At 37.2% G+C, this 13,622-nt stretch overlaps 1 protein-coding gene across 1 annotated transcript; it reads right to left on the bottom strand.

Annotated features, from left to right (window-relative positions):
* Positions 1-9,057: 9,057 nt before the first annotated feature.
* On the bottom strand, positions 9,058-12,854 carry LOC116256496 (uncharacterized). Its single transcript, XM_031632878.2, has 2 exons — positions 12,373-12,854; positions 9,058-9,526 (listed from the first exon to the last, which is right to left on the bottom strand). Exons 1-2 carry the CDS (start codon positions 12,753-12,755, stop codon positions 9,268-9,270), a joined length of 642 nt encoding a protein of 213 aa, XP_031488738.1. The 5' UTR covers positions 12,756-12,854; the 3' UTR covers positions 9,058-9,267.
* Positions 12,855-13,622: the final 768 nt, after the last annotated feature.

Here is a 13,622-nt window from a genome sequence, read left to right as displayed (position 1 = left end):
ACATGAGTATAAATAGTGCAGTGAAAAATCTTCATGTAGTCATTGAACTCTTTCCAAAGATCATTTCATAAGGGATTTTATTTTGAAATCCACTTTCCATGAGCTGATTAATAATATGAATTGTCATTTTGAAGGTGTCGTACCAGAATTGGCTTGGCATGGAGGCAGAAATAAGCATGCATAGACACATTTCTACGAAATGTCAGTGTTTTCTTTCAGCTATCCCATTTTGTTGGGATGTGTAGGGATAAGCAAGCCATCGACTAATCCCTTGATTTTCAAGATAGTTGAAAAATTCTCTGCTCATGAATTCTCCTCCTGAGTCACTGTGAAAAATTTTGATTGTGTGATCAAGTTGTCTTTCAACATTTTTTTGAAAGACTTGAAAACAAGCAAATGTGTCTGATTTCTTCACAAGAAGAAATATCTAAGAGAACCGAGAAAAATCATCCACAATCAATAAATAATATTTGTATGTATCTCTTGATAAACATCTGATCCCCATACATCTGCATGAAGTAATTCCAGTGGTTTTGAGGCATGGAATTTAGCTTTAGTGAAAGGCTTGTGAATTTTGCCAAGAACACAGATAGAACAACAATTCAAATGATGTGAATTAGTGGAATCAATATGTTTACTAGTATGTAATTTATTCAAAGTCTTAAAGTTAACATGACCCAATCTAAAATGCCATAAATCAAGAGAAGAACTAGGCCACTTAAAAACACTAAACAATTTCTTTATTCCATTATCATCCTTGTCTCGTCCAAAATAAGCTTTTTGGTTCGTTACTGGTCACCAATATAAACCTGCTTCACTTGACCCCTTGATCGGTATTTTGCCCGTCTACACATGCTTAACAGTAAACCAATCAGCATAAAACTCAACCTTACATTTATTGTCCTTAGTCAATTTAGCAATAGAAAGTAGATTTTCCTGAGCTTGGGGCACATGAAGAACATTTTTTAAGATAACAAGAGACAAAACTGAGTTGGTAACTTGATGTTTCCAATACTTTTAATAGGCATCTTATTTCTGTTGCCAACTATGACACAAGCAGGGCCCAAGTAACAAGTTTTACCTTGCAGCTGGTTGTCTAAGTTAGTAACATGGTGTATTGCACCTGTGTTAGGGTACTAATCAACATTTATATCAACAGTTTGAGTAGGCAAACTTCCATTATCAAAACTCTTGTTGGCAATCAGCATCATGGCCATGAAGGCTTTTGGAATGTCAAAGCACTGTCTAACAGTGTGATTTTTTCAGCCACAATACTGACAGGTGACTCTTTGCATTGAAGTTACTTTTCCACCTCCATGACCACCATTCTGTCCACGGCCTCTTGCATTGTTAGCCTGACCACCAAAACTACCTCTTCCACATCTTCATTGAGCCATAAGAATGGAGGTATTGGCTTCAACTTGGATAGGGGTAAGTGAAGAGAACATACCAAGACATTGTTCTTGGGTTATTAAAAGATCATAAATTTCAGAAAAACTTGGCAGATTCTTGGATGCAGTAACAAAAGTGATAAATGCTTCATAATCACTCAGCAGCCCATTTAGAGAAAATGAAACAAGATCTGCCTTAGCAACATGATTTCCAACAGCAGCCAGAGAATCATTCAAAAATTTAACATGATCAAGGTACTCAACCATAGATTTGTCCCCTTTCTTGACATTTTGCAATCCTTGTTAGTTGAATGATCCGCAAATTGGATTGAGATGCATATTTTTGCTCCAACATGCACCACGCATCTCAAGCATTAGTGTAACTAATTAATTGTGGTACAACAGATTCATAGGTTGTGGCTTTGGTCCAGCTCAAGGCTAGTTGATCATTACATTCCCAGTCTTCATATGCAGGATTAGGCTTGGTCTTTCCATCATCAAGAAATTCAGGAGGAGCAGAGATAGATCATGTGACATACCTATATAAACTTTGGCTGCACATCAGACTTTCAATATGTGAATGCCACATCATATAGTTGTTTCGATCCAACTTGACTGAGTCGAGATTGGAAAATGTGTTCCATTGGATGGCAGGGGCACTGGTGGCCAACAAGATAAGATGATTGGAAGTCACTGGCTTTAATACCATGTAAAATAGGGTAAACGAGAAAGAGAAGTTACAAGGAAACAAGAAAAGGATTTTAATGTGGTCCAGTCTTGAATGACCTACGTCCACGAATACTCTCTCTAACTCTCTACACTTTCTTATCATTAGAGAGAAGTTCCATTAAATAGACTAGAGAGAAGATATACATTCGATGTCCACATTTGGTGGATTTGTTACACACGGTAATGGTATAATATCTTGACTTCCACTTTTATTTTTATCTCTATCTTTTCTTGGTTGCTTATGTATAACAGCAAGATTTCTTTTGTCATTATCACATGATCTTTCTTCCATAATTTCAGATTCTTCCTGCCTTCTATATTTAGCAAAATGAAAGAAATAACATTCTCTTGTTGTCGAGGAGGTTAGCCAGTATGTCCAACTGAAATATTATTTCACCACATTGCTTATGGGCATAAGTTAATATACAGCATTATGCAAATGTCCACGGTCCATATAAATGAAAAAAGCAATGAAGTAAAAGAAGCATCTGTAATGTTCTCCAGCATCTATTAGAAACAATAGAGGAAATGGTATAGTGCACAAATCAAGCGACCTCCTGCTTCAGCAGTTAGCATTCAGTAGTTAGTACCAATTTTTTATTTTTAACTTACCGTGTAGGAGGTGAATCTTTGAAACGTATAATTCTTTTGTTCACGGATTTTAATCCAATTTTATCACATGGTGGACAATGTTTCAAGGATTTTAATCACTGCCCATCATAAGCTATATAAAATATTGTATATGGACATTTATCTCTTGGCAATTAATGTATGGATTAAAATCCATAGATTTTTATCTGTGGTATTTTTGTCTGTAGCCATCAAATTCATGCCCTAACATTTGGCTGCATTCAGGGATGGATCTATAATTTTTTTCTGAATTATAGTTTAAAATTTTAACAGCTCAAAACATAATTTCAAGAAAAAAAGGTTATTGGAAATTTTGAAGAGAGGCTGTGGTCCGTGACAGCCCCTTTTTGGCTCCACCTCAGCTGCATTATGTGTTTAAGGCAAGTTCTTGTGGAAGAAAATATTTCACATGCAAAAATGCGTGGGACACCCATCTCAGTGGAAATCTCTCCCCTACATGGTGTGACCTTATTGTTGAATGGCGGAAGCCCAAGTAATGCTTGTTGGGTTGCTAAAATTGGTAATCCAACCAAATTTCGGTCTGATCCATGGCATGGAGACATCCTTTTTTAAACTTATTCTCTACCCAGTGCTATGGAGAAGTGGAGCTCCAGTGACTAGACGGGGATGATGCACTTATGATCCGAAGAACATCCAGCTTCACAATCCTTACTGCAATTTCTCGACAATCAACTATGAGTATACTCTTCTAACAAGGATTTCTTTCCTTTTTGTGTCAATTATGATATCCAACCCTTCTCTTCTGTTACCCTTTACTCATTATTTTTTTCGTTTTCAATTGAAATGAAAACAACAATTATCAATATTGAGAGCAATAGTGCATTACTGCACTCGGCAGATAGGCCTAGGTCCTGCCCATCATGAAGGGACTCAGACCTGAAGGTCCAATAGAAACAAATAGGGGAACATCTTAGGGTGCATCAAACTGAAATAACATGCAGAAACAAACTTTGGCTTGCTAAAATAATATCGTAGGCTTACTGGTTTTCGTACGTGTATAGCTTTCATGGGCTAGAGAAGACACAAAGAAAGGGGGTCATACTGGCATCTAAAGGCATGTTGTGTAATTGAGTTATAGAGGACCAAAACCCTTTAGTGCTTTCTTTTTCCTTGCCTTAGGCATATAGAAATATGTTACATCTTGGTTCATGGTTGTGGAATCCATACCTAATGAATATGGAAATGTGTGGCACTAGTAGTAGCATAAATGCTTATATATATATATATATATATATATATATATATATATATATATATATATATTGTGATCCCACCTTGTCAAATGTATGGTAAGAGCTAACATCAACAAATAGAAAAAAAAGTAAAATAGCTCCAGAAAAAGAAGGTAGCTCCTTGCTGTTCAAAATGATAACACTTTCAATTTGAAAAAGGTAGGAATAGTAAAATAGAATTGACAGAATGATCCTACCTCGATAAGGTGGTGTATCACAATATCAGCACCTCCAAGCTAAAAATACTCAAAAGTATGGAAGAAACACGAATGAATCACAAGAACAAATGAATTCCAGAATAAGCAGTTGCATCATCAAGCCAATGCAAATACTTTCACGTAATAACTGCTTGGTCACCACCTACTTAATGTGACCAGAAGAACTGGATGGATTGACTATCTGGTCATTCACCTGAAAAGGGTAATCCCTATTCAATAAGGAAGTATCACAAACTAAGCAGACGGTTATGAGAGAAAGAAAACTATCCTAACCGCTCGTTCAACTACCATATGGGTTAACACAACTATGGAACTTTTTTATATGCAATGTCAATCTAGTATCAAAAGATGTCATCAAAAGGTAGAAGAAGCAATGAAACATCAACTACAAAATTTGGAATACACACCACAATGAAAATCAAAAGCATGTTACCTCATTCTCTATAACAGCAATCCACTTTTCGTGTTGATCTTTTGCCATTTGCAAAAAGCAAAACCAATAAGAGGAATACTATCTTTTCCCAAAAGCAAGAATCAACTGCCCAACAAAATACCCATTTTCACTACTTTCAAATCTGTTCAAGCACAACAAAGAGAGAGAGAGAGAGAGAGAGAGAGAGAGAGGGAGGGAGAAAAAGGAACCTCTGATCTCTGTCTTTAGGAGCTGATCCATTAGAGCCTCCGCAATTGATGATGTTTGAGATAGGGAGACACCAAACATGAAAACCCCTAATTCCTCCAAACATGCCAGTCTCCACTAATTCGTCAAGTGTGCATATAATGGTAAGTTTCAAAGGAAAATATATGGTTATCATAACCTTCCATTTGCTTGCCAAAATCTCCTACATCTTCATGTTTGGTTGTTGTTGATAACCCTAGCACATCACCTACCATTATCTCCCATGAGAACAACAATATGTGCTGAATCCTTTCCATGTTGACACCATTCAACATTGTCGTCGATCAACGGCTACCTCCTATGCCCCTAAACGAAGTGATGCAGATATGGCAATTTTTCGTGGTTCTTTGGCTTGACCATATCTTTCATGGGTAAAAATGGGGACCTCTCTCTGGACGGTCTATCCAACGGCAGCAACACGCATGTTGTTGTACTGTCACCAGGCTGAACCATAGAATAATTCTCAATCACTAGTGCCAACAATGAGATCATTTGGAACTGATCATTCAATTATTGGACTAATGAAGTGATATAATTTATGCTCAAAATATATAAAACACTACTCAAACGTATATATGCATCAAAAGGTAGATTGCTAAATCAATAATGTAAAAGAAGACAGTGATTGCTTTTTCAAGTCTTAAAGTGAATGCCTAATGAGCAATGTTACCTAAGACTAACTTAGTGATATCTCAAGGGAAGTTTGTAGCTTCCAACATCATCACAATTTTTCGGGTACCATCTGCACTAATTAAACTGCTGTTCACACCATCCACTGGGAATAAAAGCTCGGATTTCACTCCCCTAGATTATTCATGCTCTCTTGGATCACTAAACAAAATCAAGTAATTGGGGGGTCGTCATAGCATAAATATAAAAGAATAATATAGTTTCACTTAAAGAAAATGGCATGTCAATAAGTACAAGAAACAAGCAACAACATGATGGGCAATATGATGCACCCATCCACATTTGTGAAGCTACCTTGATTACTTCACTACTATTTATTGTACATGTTTTAGTTAAGATGTCCAAAATTTTTGCTTCAGATATGTCAGAAGAAAAGAGCTAGTTCAAGTAAAATTCAGTAATAATGCCAACCTATTGATGGAAAGAAACACCAAGGATTTTGATAGCTTCTCCTTAATCTGCTTGAATCAATTGTCAAAGGGAAAAATAGCAACAACCATCTTTTTAATTATATTACTGATATGTAGGAGCTAAGTGAAATGAAATAACACAAACCTAACAAAAAGAAGAGAACCAATAAAAATTATAACATTATAAAGCCCCTAAAGCCATATAACTCATATATATATCCATAGAAGAAATATAAATACCACTAAAAGCGACACTAATTGAAAAAGCATTTGCATTTTCACATGAACATACTAAAGAAAAAGGATTTTGCACATATACCATAAAGTTTACATACCAACAAAAACTAAGCAGATTCAACCAATCCTTTGCAGATATAAAATTAGAACATTGGAGTGCTTGATTTGAAAAGAAATTTCATTCTTAGTTTTTTTTTTTATGTATTGAAGGACAAAATAGTTCCACTCAAGAAAAAAAGCAAGAACAAAAAACTGAACATATCAATGGGCGTAGGTAAAGGGGCTCTTGCAAGTACTAGGAGCTGATATGTGTGACGTCATCATTTGAGAATTTGCAACCCAGGAAACAGGTACCTCCAATACAAACATGCTTTTGACAAGTTATTTAAATGATGGAAATGTGTAGCTATGCAAATGATCTAGTATCATCGAAATGAAAAGAAATATCAAAGGAGTGCATAGTGAAAATTTTGTAAGCCTCTTGTGAGAAAACCCATTTGTCGTCATGTAGATTTATATCACACAAGTGTGTGTATATATATATATATATATATATATATATATATATATATATATATATATATATATATATATATATATATATATATATATATATATATATATCTGGCCTGTCTGATACAATGCATCAGGCTGTCGTGCTTGGATGGAGCTCAAGGTAGTTAGAGGATTTCAAATCCTATATTTGTAGGTGTCTGCTGCAGAAACTGACATATGTCTATATGTCAATTAATTGACCACCATTTAGCACATCAAATAACAGAAATAACATTCATATTTTGACTAATCATTGACTGACCAAGCACATAACCAATAATATATCAAATCCAATATAGTTCCAAAATACCATAACCACGGGCTTAAGAATATTTAAGGGTGTTTGACGGCATTGAATTTTGATTTTGGAATTACAATTCTAGAAACAAAATTCCACCTCAAACTGGAATTGGAATGAAAATTCTAGTTCCAGCTTCTTTTTTGTTTGATAGTGTGGAATTTTGATTCCAGAATTGAAAATGGTAAAATAGAAATTAAAATTCTAGAATTCATGATTTAAAACCTTCATGACTTGTGTTCTACAGAGAGATGAAAAAATTCAAAAATTCTAAAATCATAAATTCCCAACCTCTATGGGAAAATCACAATTCTAGAATTTTGATTCAAGAATGAGCCTATAATTCCAAAATCAAAATTCTTTGTTTGATAAAGCAATTCTCATTTCTTAAAAAATGAGAATTTTAATTCTACAATTCTACAAATCTACCCAATCAAACACCCCCTTAGATTTTCATAGACAAGATACATATGCAAGTGCTAAGATGATGTAATCTGAGCATCTTCAAGAAGTGTGAACAATCCACTTTCTAAAAAATCAAGCCTGATTGGGACAACACACTCAAATGTTCGTGCCACCAAGATCAATCTTCTAAAATAAAATCCATTTGAACTTTGTTAAAGTTTAACAAGATCATTAAAAAAAAGAATAATAAAAGGTTCCAGGATAAGACAAATCATTAATCGTGTCATGGGAGTGAAATAAACTAATGTATGTCAGACATCCAACACTTGCCTTAAAAGATAATGTTTTGGAACATCACATGTAGCAAGATGTGCGGCAATTAATTTTGTATCTCAACATGATGGCTCCTGCAATTGGAAGAGTCCAAACAATTCCAACCATCCACAAAGTTTTGGCCGGGTCAGGTTTGTCCCAGGCTGGGTACTAGGAGCCAGATTCCTCTCCAATTCAATGACACAAAAGTTTAAACCCCTTCTTTTTCTCTTTGCAGCCTGCCTCTCTCCTTCCCCATTCTCTCTCCCCCTCTCTCTCTCTCTCTCACACACACATATATTACACTGGTGCCAGCACACTCTCACTAACCATTGGCATGCATATGCAAGTCTTGCCGTCCTCCAAACCCCCACCCGCCCTCTGCAAGTATGCGACTCACTCCCTCCCTCTCTTACTTCTCTCTCTCTCTCTCTCTCTCTCTCTCTCTCTCTATATATATATATATATATATATATATATATATATATATATACTTTCTCACCCTTGGCGATGCCAAGGGTTTTTATATGTCATAAGCACACTAAACCATATAGGATTGATTATCATTTAGTGTGTAATTTGATCAAAGTTGGAGTCACTAAAACTGCACATATAACTTAACAAGAGCAATAAGATGATTTGTTCTCTAAAGGGCATTTGTCAATAAAAACACTAAACACAATGTTTTATGAGTATCTCCTAAAGATTGAGGCACATTCACAAAATATTGAAACACAGTTTCACCAACATACTCCAATCTTTTTTATAGATTCATTGAACATAGTGTTGATGTTCCTATTGTCAAATGCCCTTTAAACTCTTGAGCAAAGAGAAGTTTGATAAACTAAATGTCGAACCAGGAACTCAAGACTTATATTCGCCAGCCTGAGGGAGAGAGTGAATAGGAATAAAAAAAAGGTTGATTAAGCATCCTCTTGTTGTAGGGGACCTACACCTATCCCATCAGGCCCACGCTCCCACTATGGAAGGCATCGTCGATCTTAACAACAACAGGATTCCATGTAGTATCAAAGCGATTCTTTCATGTGTTCAGGAATAATTATACGGTGTGCCCGGATCATGTATATATTTTCATCTTCTAAGTAAAGGAAATACGCAAGCTTTCTTCTTTTTTTGACAAAACTTCCGCGCGCGATAGCCTTTCCATATGCTCTGCTTGGTTCTGCTATGCACTGGTTCTTGCACAACTATATATGTAAATTGCACTCACGCCCGACCTGTAGAAGTTAAAAATAAATATAAATGGGCATTTTAGTTCTCAAACATGAGCTAATATGACCTTGTTTGAGTTAAAATTTAAAAAGGAACAAATAGAAGCGGAGCATTAAAATGTAATTGCTCAAATTTAATTTGTTCAACTTGATGCCCGATCGAGTCGATGGATCACTCAACAGGAGAAGGAAGACATTTCGATGAATTAGAATGGTTGTGACAGAAATTCACACGATGATGTCCTTCAAGGCAACCAAACAACCGATAGCTGCTGCATTATTTGCACTGCCTGTCATAGTATTAGTGACGATGGCGTTGCTGGTAGATGCTAAGACGAAGGAGGTGCTGGCGCTGATACCGGCGCTAGCATTCCAGACGGACTCCTGTTCTAGCGTGCCTTCTCTGTAGTAATACTGCCCTTCCTCCTCATTAACCCTGCGAAACTGCTCCAATGGCCGGTCGTTCACGGGATGAAGAGGCATTCCTCTGTAAATGGAACCACATAAACTATCAGACAAAGCGACCATTACTTTCTCTTCCACCAAAAAGCTAACGAAAAAAGAACTCCTTCCTAAAGGCAGATAGGGCACAACTGGGGAGTACCTTTGAGATGATATGGCCATTTGGAGTTCATAAAATATCCAGCTGGATGAGAGCGGAAGCTCTCCTCTGCCTGGAGCAGAGCCAAGGGGGCCAGCATGGGTTTTTGACCCCAATTCAATTTATAAAAAAAAAAAATTACATGTAAATCTTAGAAAATTTTATTTTTTTTTACATAAAAATTTTGAAAAATAATATTTCGGTCCATGCAAAAATTTAAAAACTTTAATTCGATAAAAAAAATTTAGCTTTGCCGCTGCTCGTATCATCAAAGATTGGTATCTCTGTGTTAACTTGGTATTACACTCCATTCTATTCCATGAGCCCGAAGGGCGTATCATCTTTAGGATAACATTTCGTTTTGATGAAAGCAGTCCAAGACCAACTAAGCTATAATCCTTGGGGTAGACCGCAAAGAGGTTGTTGAAATATCCCATTAATTGGGTATTGGCCTCATTGGACTTGCAGGGACATAAAGGAATGCAATGTTCAAAATGCCAAAAAAAAAGTGTCAAATCTTTCCATGCATTGGGTCCATAAGTAAATCATACACCAAATACAAATATTTCTGCGGCTAATTCTTTGAGTTACTGACAGCTTTTTTTTTTATTTTTTTTTCTTCAAGACACATAAACTGGAGTTAGGCAAAGTTTCTACATTTTCATGCCAACTTATAAGTACTCAAGTTTGAGCCCTTTCACCTTAATGATGCCATAGCCACCATGGCCCCTTCAAGTAGAGCTTTACTACTTATTTTTAAAAATGTTAATTTGACCCCTACAAAAATTTTGGAAATTCTACAATAGTCCTCCTTCTCTTGGCGCCCTTAGAGGAAAATTCTCTCCACTGTAGTTCAAAAAAATTTGACGTTTTCTCATGCAGTTAAAAAAATTATTATTATTATTATTTTTTACCAACAAAGTAAGTTTCTCTATCAGACTTGACAAGGAGAAAAAGTTCGGGCAGCAAAAAACGGGATTTGATTTATGCAAAATTATTTAAAAAAAAATCCCTAAGAACCAGTGAACTTCTGAAAACTAATATAGAATTGCATTAATTTGCAGTGGCTCAACGAGGTTACTGTGGCATATGGTGAAGTCATCAGCCTCTCTTCCACTCTATTAAGTGAAGGTCGACGTCATATAGAAAGATGGAAGGGCACTTCGATCCCCACTTTTAAAGATACATAGATTTTTAAATTTGAAAAAGAATATCTCATAGATTCCACTGGTCTAGCGCACCATGTGCTAGCTTTCAACGGTCATAAATGAGGCCTGGCCTCCTGTGCTGGAAAACAGGCCTACTTTTATAGACAAATGCAACTAAGGTCTGAAATTAAGGCAGAGGCGGTTAGTTGATTAATTTCACTAACATGATTAAATAAAAGGGAAATTTCTTCGGTTCAGGTCAAACTTCTGTTCTAATTTCAAATCGCGGGACATGGGGTTTCAATTAAAAAGAAAAAAAAAAAACATTAAAGAAGCAGCTGCTGAATAGAGACTTCAAAACACGAAAGCATCTAAGGATAAGGTTACTACTTAATGAACCTACACCTTATGAAGAAGTAAATGCTTACAAAGAACCAAGCACCGTGGCTTTTAGTTAGGAGAACGCCATAGAAAAGCTCTAGGTGAACCTGAAAGATGAAGAGTTATGACATTGTTTAGGTACTATATATTCATTAATGTTTCTAAGGTTGATAAGTTTGAAGCACCTTGACCTTGTTCAAATTGGCCAGGAAGTTCGAAACTCAATGTATATCATCTTCAGCATACAACGGCTATTTTGGCAATGCTTATTTGACAATTTGCAGAAAAAAATGGTATTTGCCCGCACGGTTAAACACATAGGTTTGTAGCTGTTAGAGGGCCGGTCACCGGTTCGAGCATCCTTAAGCACTATACACTCGAGCTGGACTCGAACTCACTCGTAGGTGTAGGGCTGCAAAATGAGTCAGTCAGCTCGAGCTCGACTTGAACTCATTTGTCTAAACTCGACTCATTTATAAATATGTTGAGCTCGAGTTCAAGTGTATGCTCGAAAGGTTAAACGAGTTGAGTTCGAGTTGTTAGCAATCGATTCATTTATAATAAATGTTGTGAAAATAGTTAAACTAGTGGCAACTAAACGAGTTAAAAAAAAGAGACATGCTTACCTACATAAACAAGCTCAATGTTGTATTGTCGAGTTAAAAAAAGGGACATGCTTATCTACATAAACAAGCACAATGTTGTATTGTCGAGTTAAAAAAGTCGAGTGGAGCTGTAGCTTCTGAGTATGCAATATATTATGCATAAATCTCTTGTGTTATGTAAGAGTAAATTGCTTACACATTAAAGGCTACACATATTCCCTGTACCACTTGCATATTATAATAGAGATCGTCAAATTCAAATGAAACTAAATACGCAGTCATTGTTAGGAAAATTAAATGATTCTTCATGAGGCGTTGGAAAGGCATTTAGGACTGGTTTTCGTTCCTAGAGAACGAGCATGAGCAAGACAAGTCCAGCTGCTAGGTTCGCCCGCTAGCCCTGTTAGCAGCCAACTAAGCTCGAACCTTCATCGTTTTTAGTCAACATCAAGTCCCGAAAACATCATTGAGAAGGGTTAGACTGGAGCTTTTCTCTTAAGCCAGTCAACAAAAGTAGACCGAACCTAGTCAACGGACTGGTTCATCTCGCACACACACATACAGAGAGAGAGAGAGAGAGAGCGAGATGTTCACTTGCCTTACGTGGAAGATGTCGGCGATGTCAACAGCACCAAGGTGGAAGGCGACGGCCTCGCAGAAGGCGCGGTACGTGAAGACGTGGAGGCCGTCCAACCTCAGGGACGGAAGGCGGACTCTCGGCCTCACGGCCGGAGAGAAGTTGGCCACCGTCCCCGGCTGCCTCTTCTTCCCCCGGAAGCTGTACTCCGTCCACTCAAGACGCCCCGCCGTGCTAGCGGCGCCGGCAGCGGTGGCGGAAGGAGGAGTCGAGGGAGCGTGGGCGACGAAACCGAGGGTAGCCATGATGGGCTCCAGCTCCTCGTGAGTCATGATAGGTCGGAACGTCTTGGTGTGCCATAGCGCCAGCTTCCGTCCGAACACTGCCACCGATTGCTCTTCCATTTCTTCCCTTGGGTGACGTTTGTAGGTGGCGCCGTGGCGGCGATGGTTGCAGTAAGAAAGGTGATTGGCGGAGGAAACGCAAGAGGAGAGAGAGATGAGGCTTGGTCGTCCATGGCAATACTTCACCACGTTTCCTTTCAACGCTTCGAAAGTGAAATTTCCATCCAGTGTCATACTTTAAAGATAATTTCAGAAAGGTGATGATTTTTTTTTTACTTTTTAGGTCACCTTCCCAACGACATCACAGATTTTACGCGTCTCTGTCTCGAGTGTTTGAATACTTGAATATTCGGTTTAGGTGCTTCCGGAAAAAAATATCGACCACCGTCATTTCCAATCCAACTCGACCAATATTTTAATAGAGTTGCTAAATATATAACAGTAAAAATAGATGGCGAGTTCCGCTTATTACTTAGCTCATTCACAAGAGTGAAGTCAAAAAATATAAAAATAACAAACCCGCTTTCCAAACCCCAACTAAAAGCTAAGCAATTGCAGAAAATTTTCCATCTCAAAGACATCACCGCGCTTTCCACTCTCTTTTGGATTGAAAAACTCAGGGATGCACAATGAGTCCACTAAAACGGCTCAACTTAAATTTGAGCTAATAATGTGATTCAAGTTTAAATTTATGCTAAACGAGTCAAGTTCAAGTTTGTATTGTAAGAAGACGACTATATATATTGAAGGTAACAAAATTTCGATCTATGGAATTCTGAAATACAAAGTTCAGTAGGATCAATCAATGTACGTTCTGCTTCAGTTATGCTCAAACCCAAGTCGACCTTTATATAGTTGTCCTGGAATTGACATGATAAATCTCATGAGAATGTTGGTGTCTGCCTAGGTGAGCTGGTTTTCATGTGA

This window comes from Nymphaea colorata, chromosome 6 (genome assembly GCF_008831285.2).
Source record: "Nymphaea colorata isolate Beijing-Zhang1983 chromosome 6, ASM883128v2, whole genome shotgun sequence".
NCBI lineage: Eukaryota > Viridiplantae > Streptophyta > Magnoliopsida > Nymphaeales > Nymphaeaceae > Nymphaea > Nymphaea colorata.
This window is presented reverse-complemented; position numbering and strand designations above follow the sequence as displayed.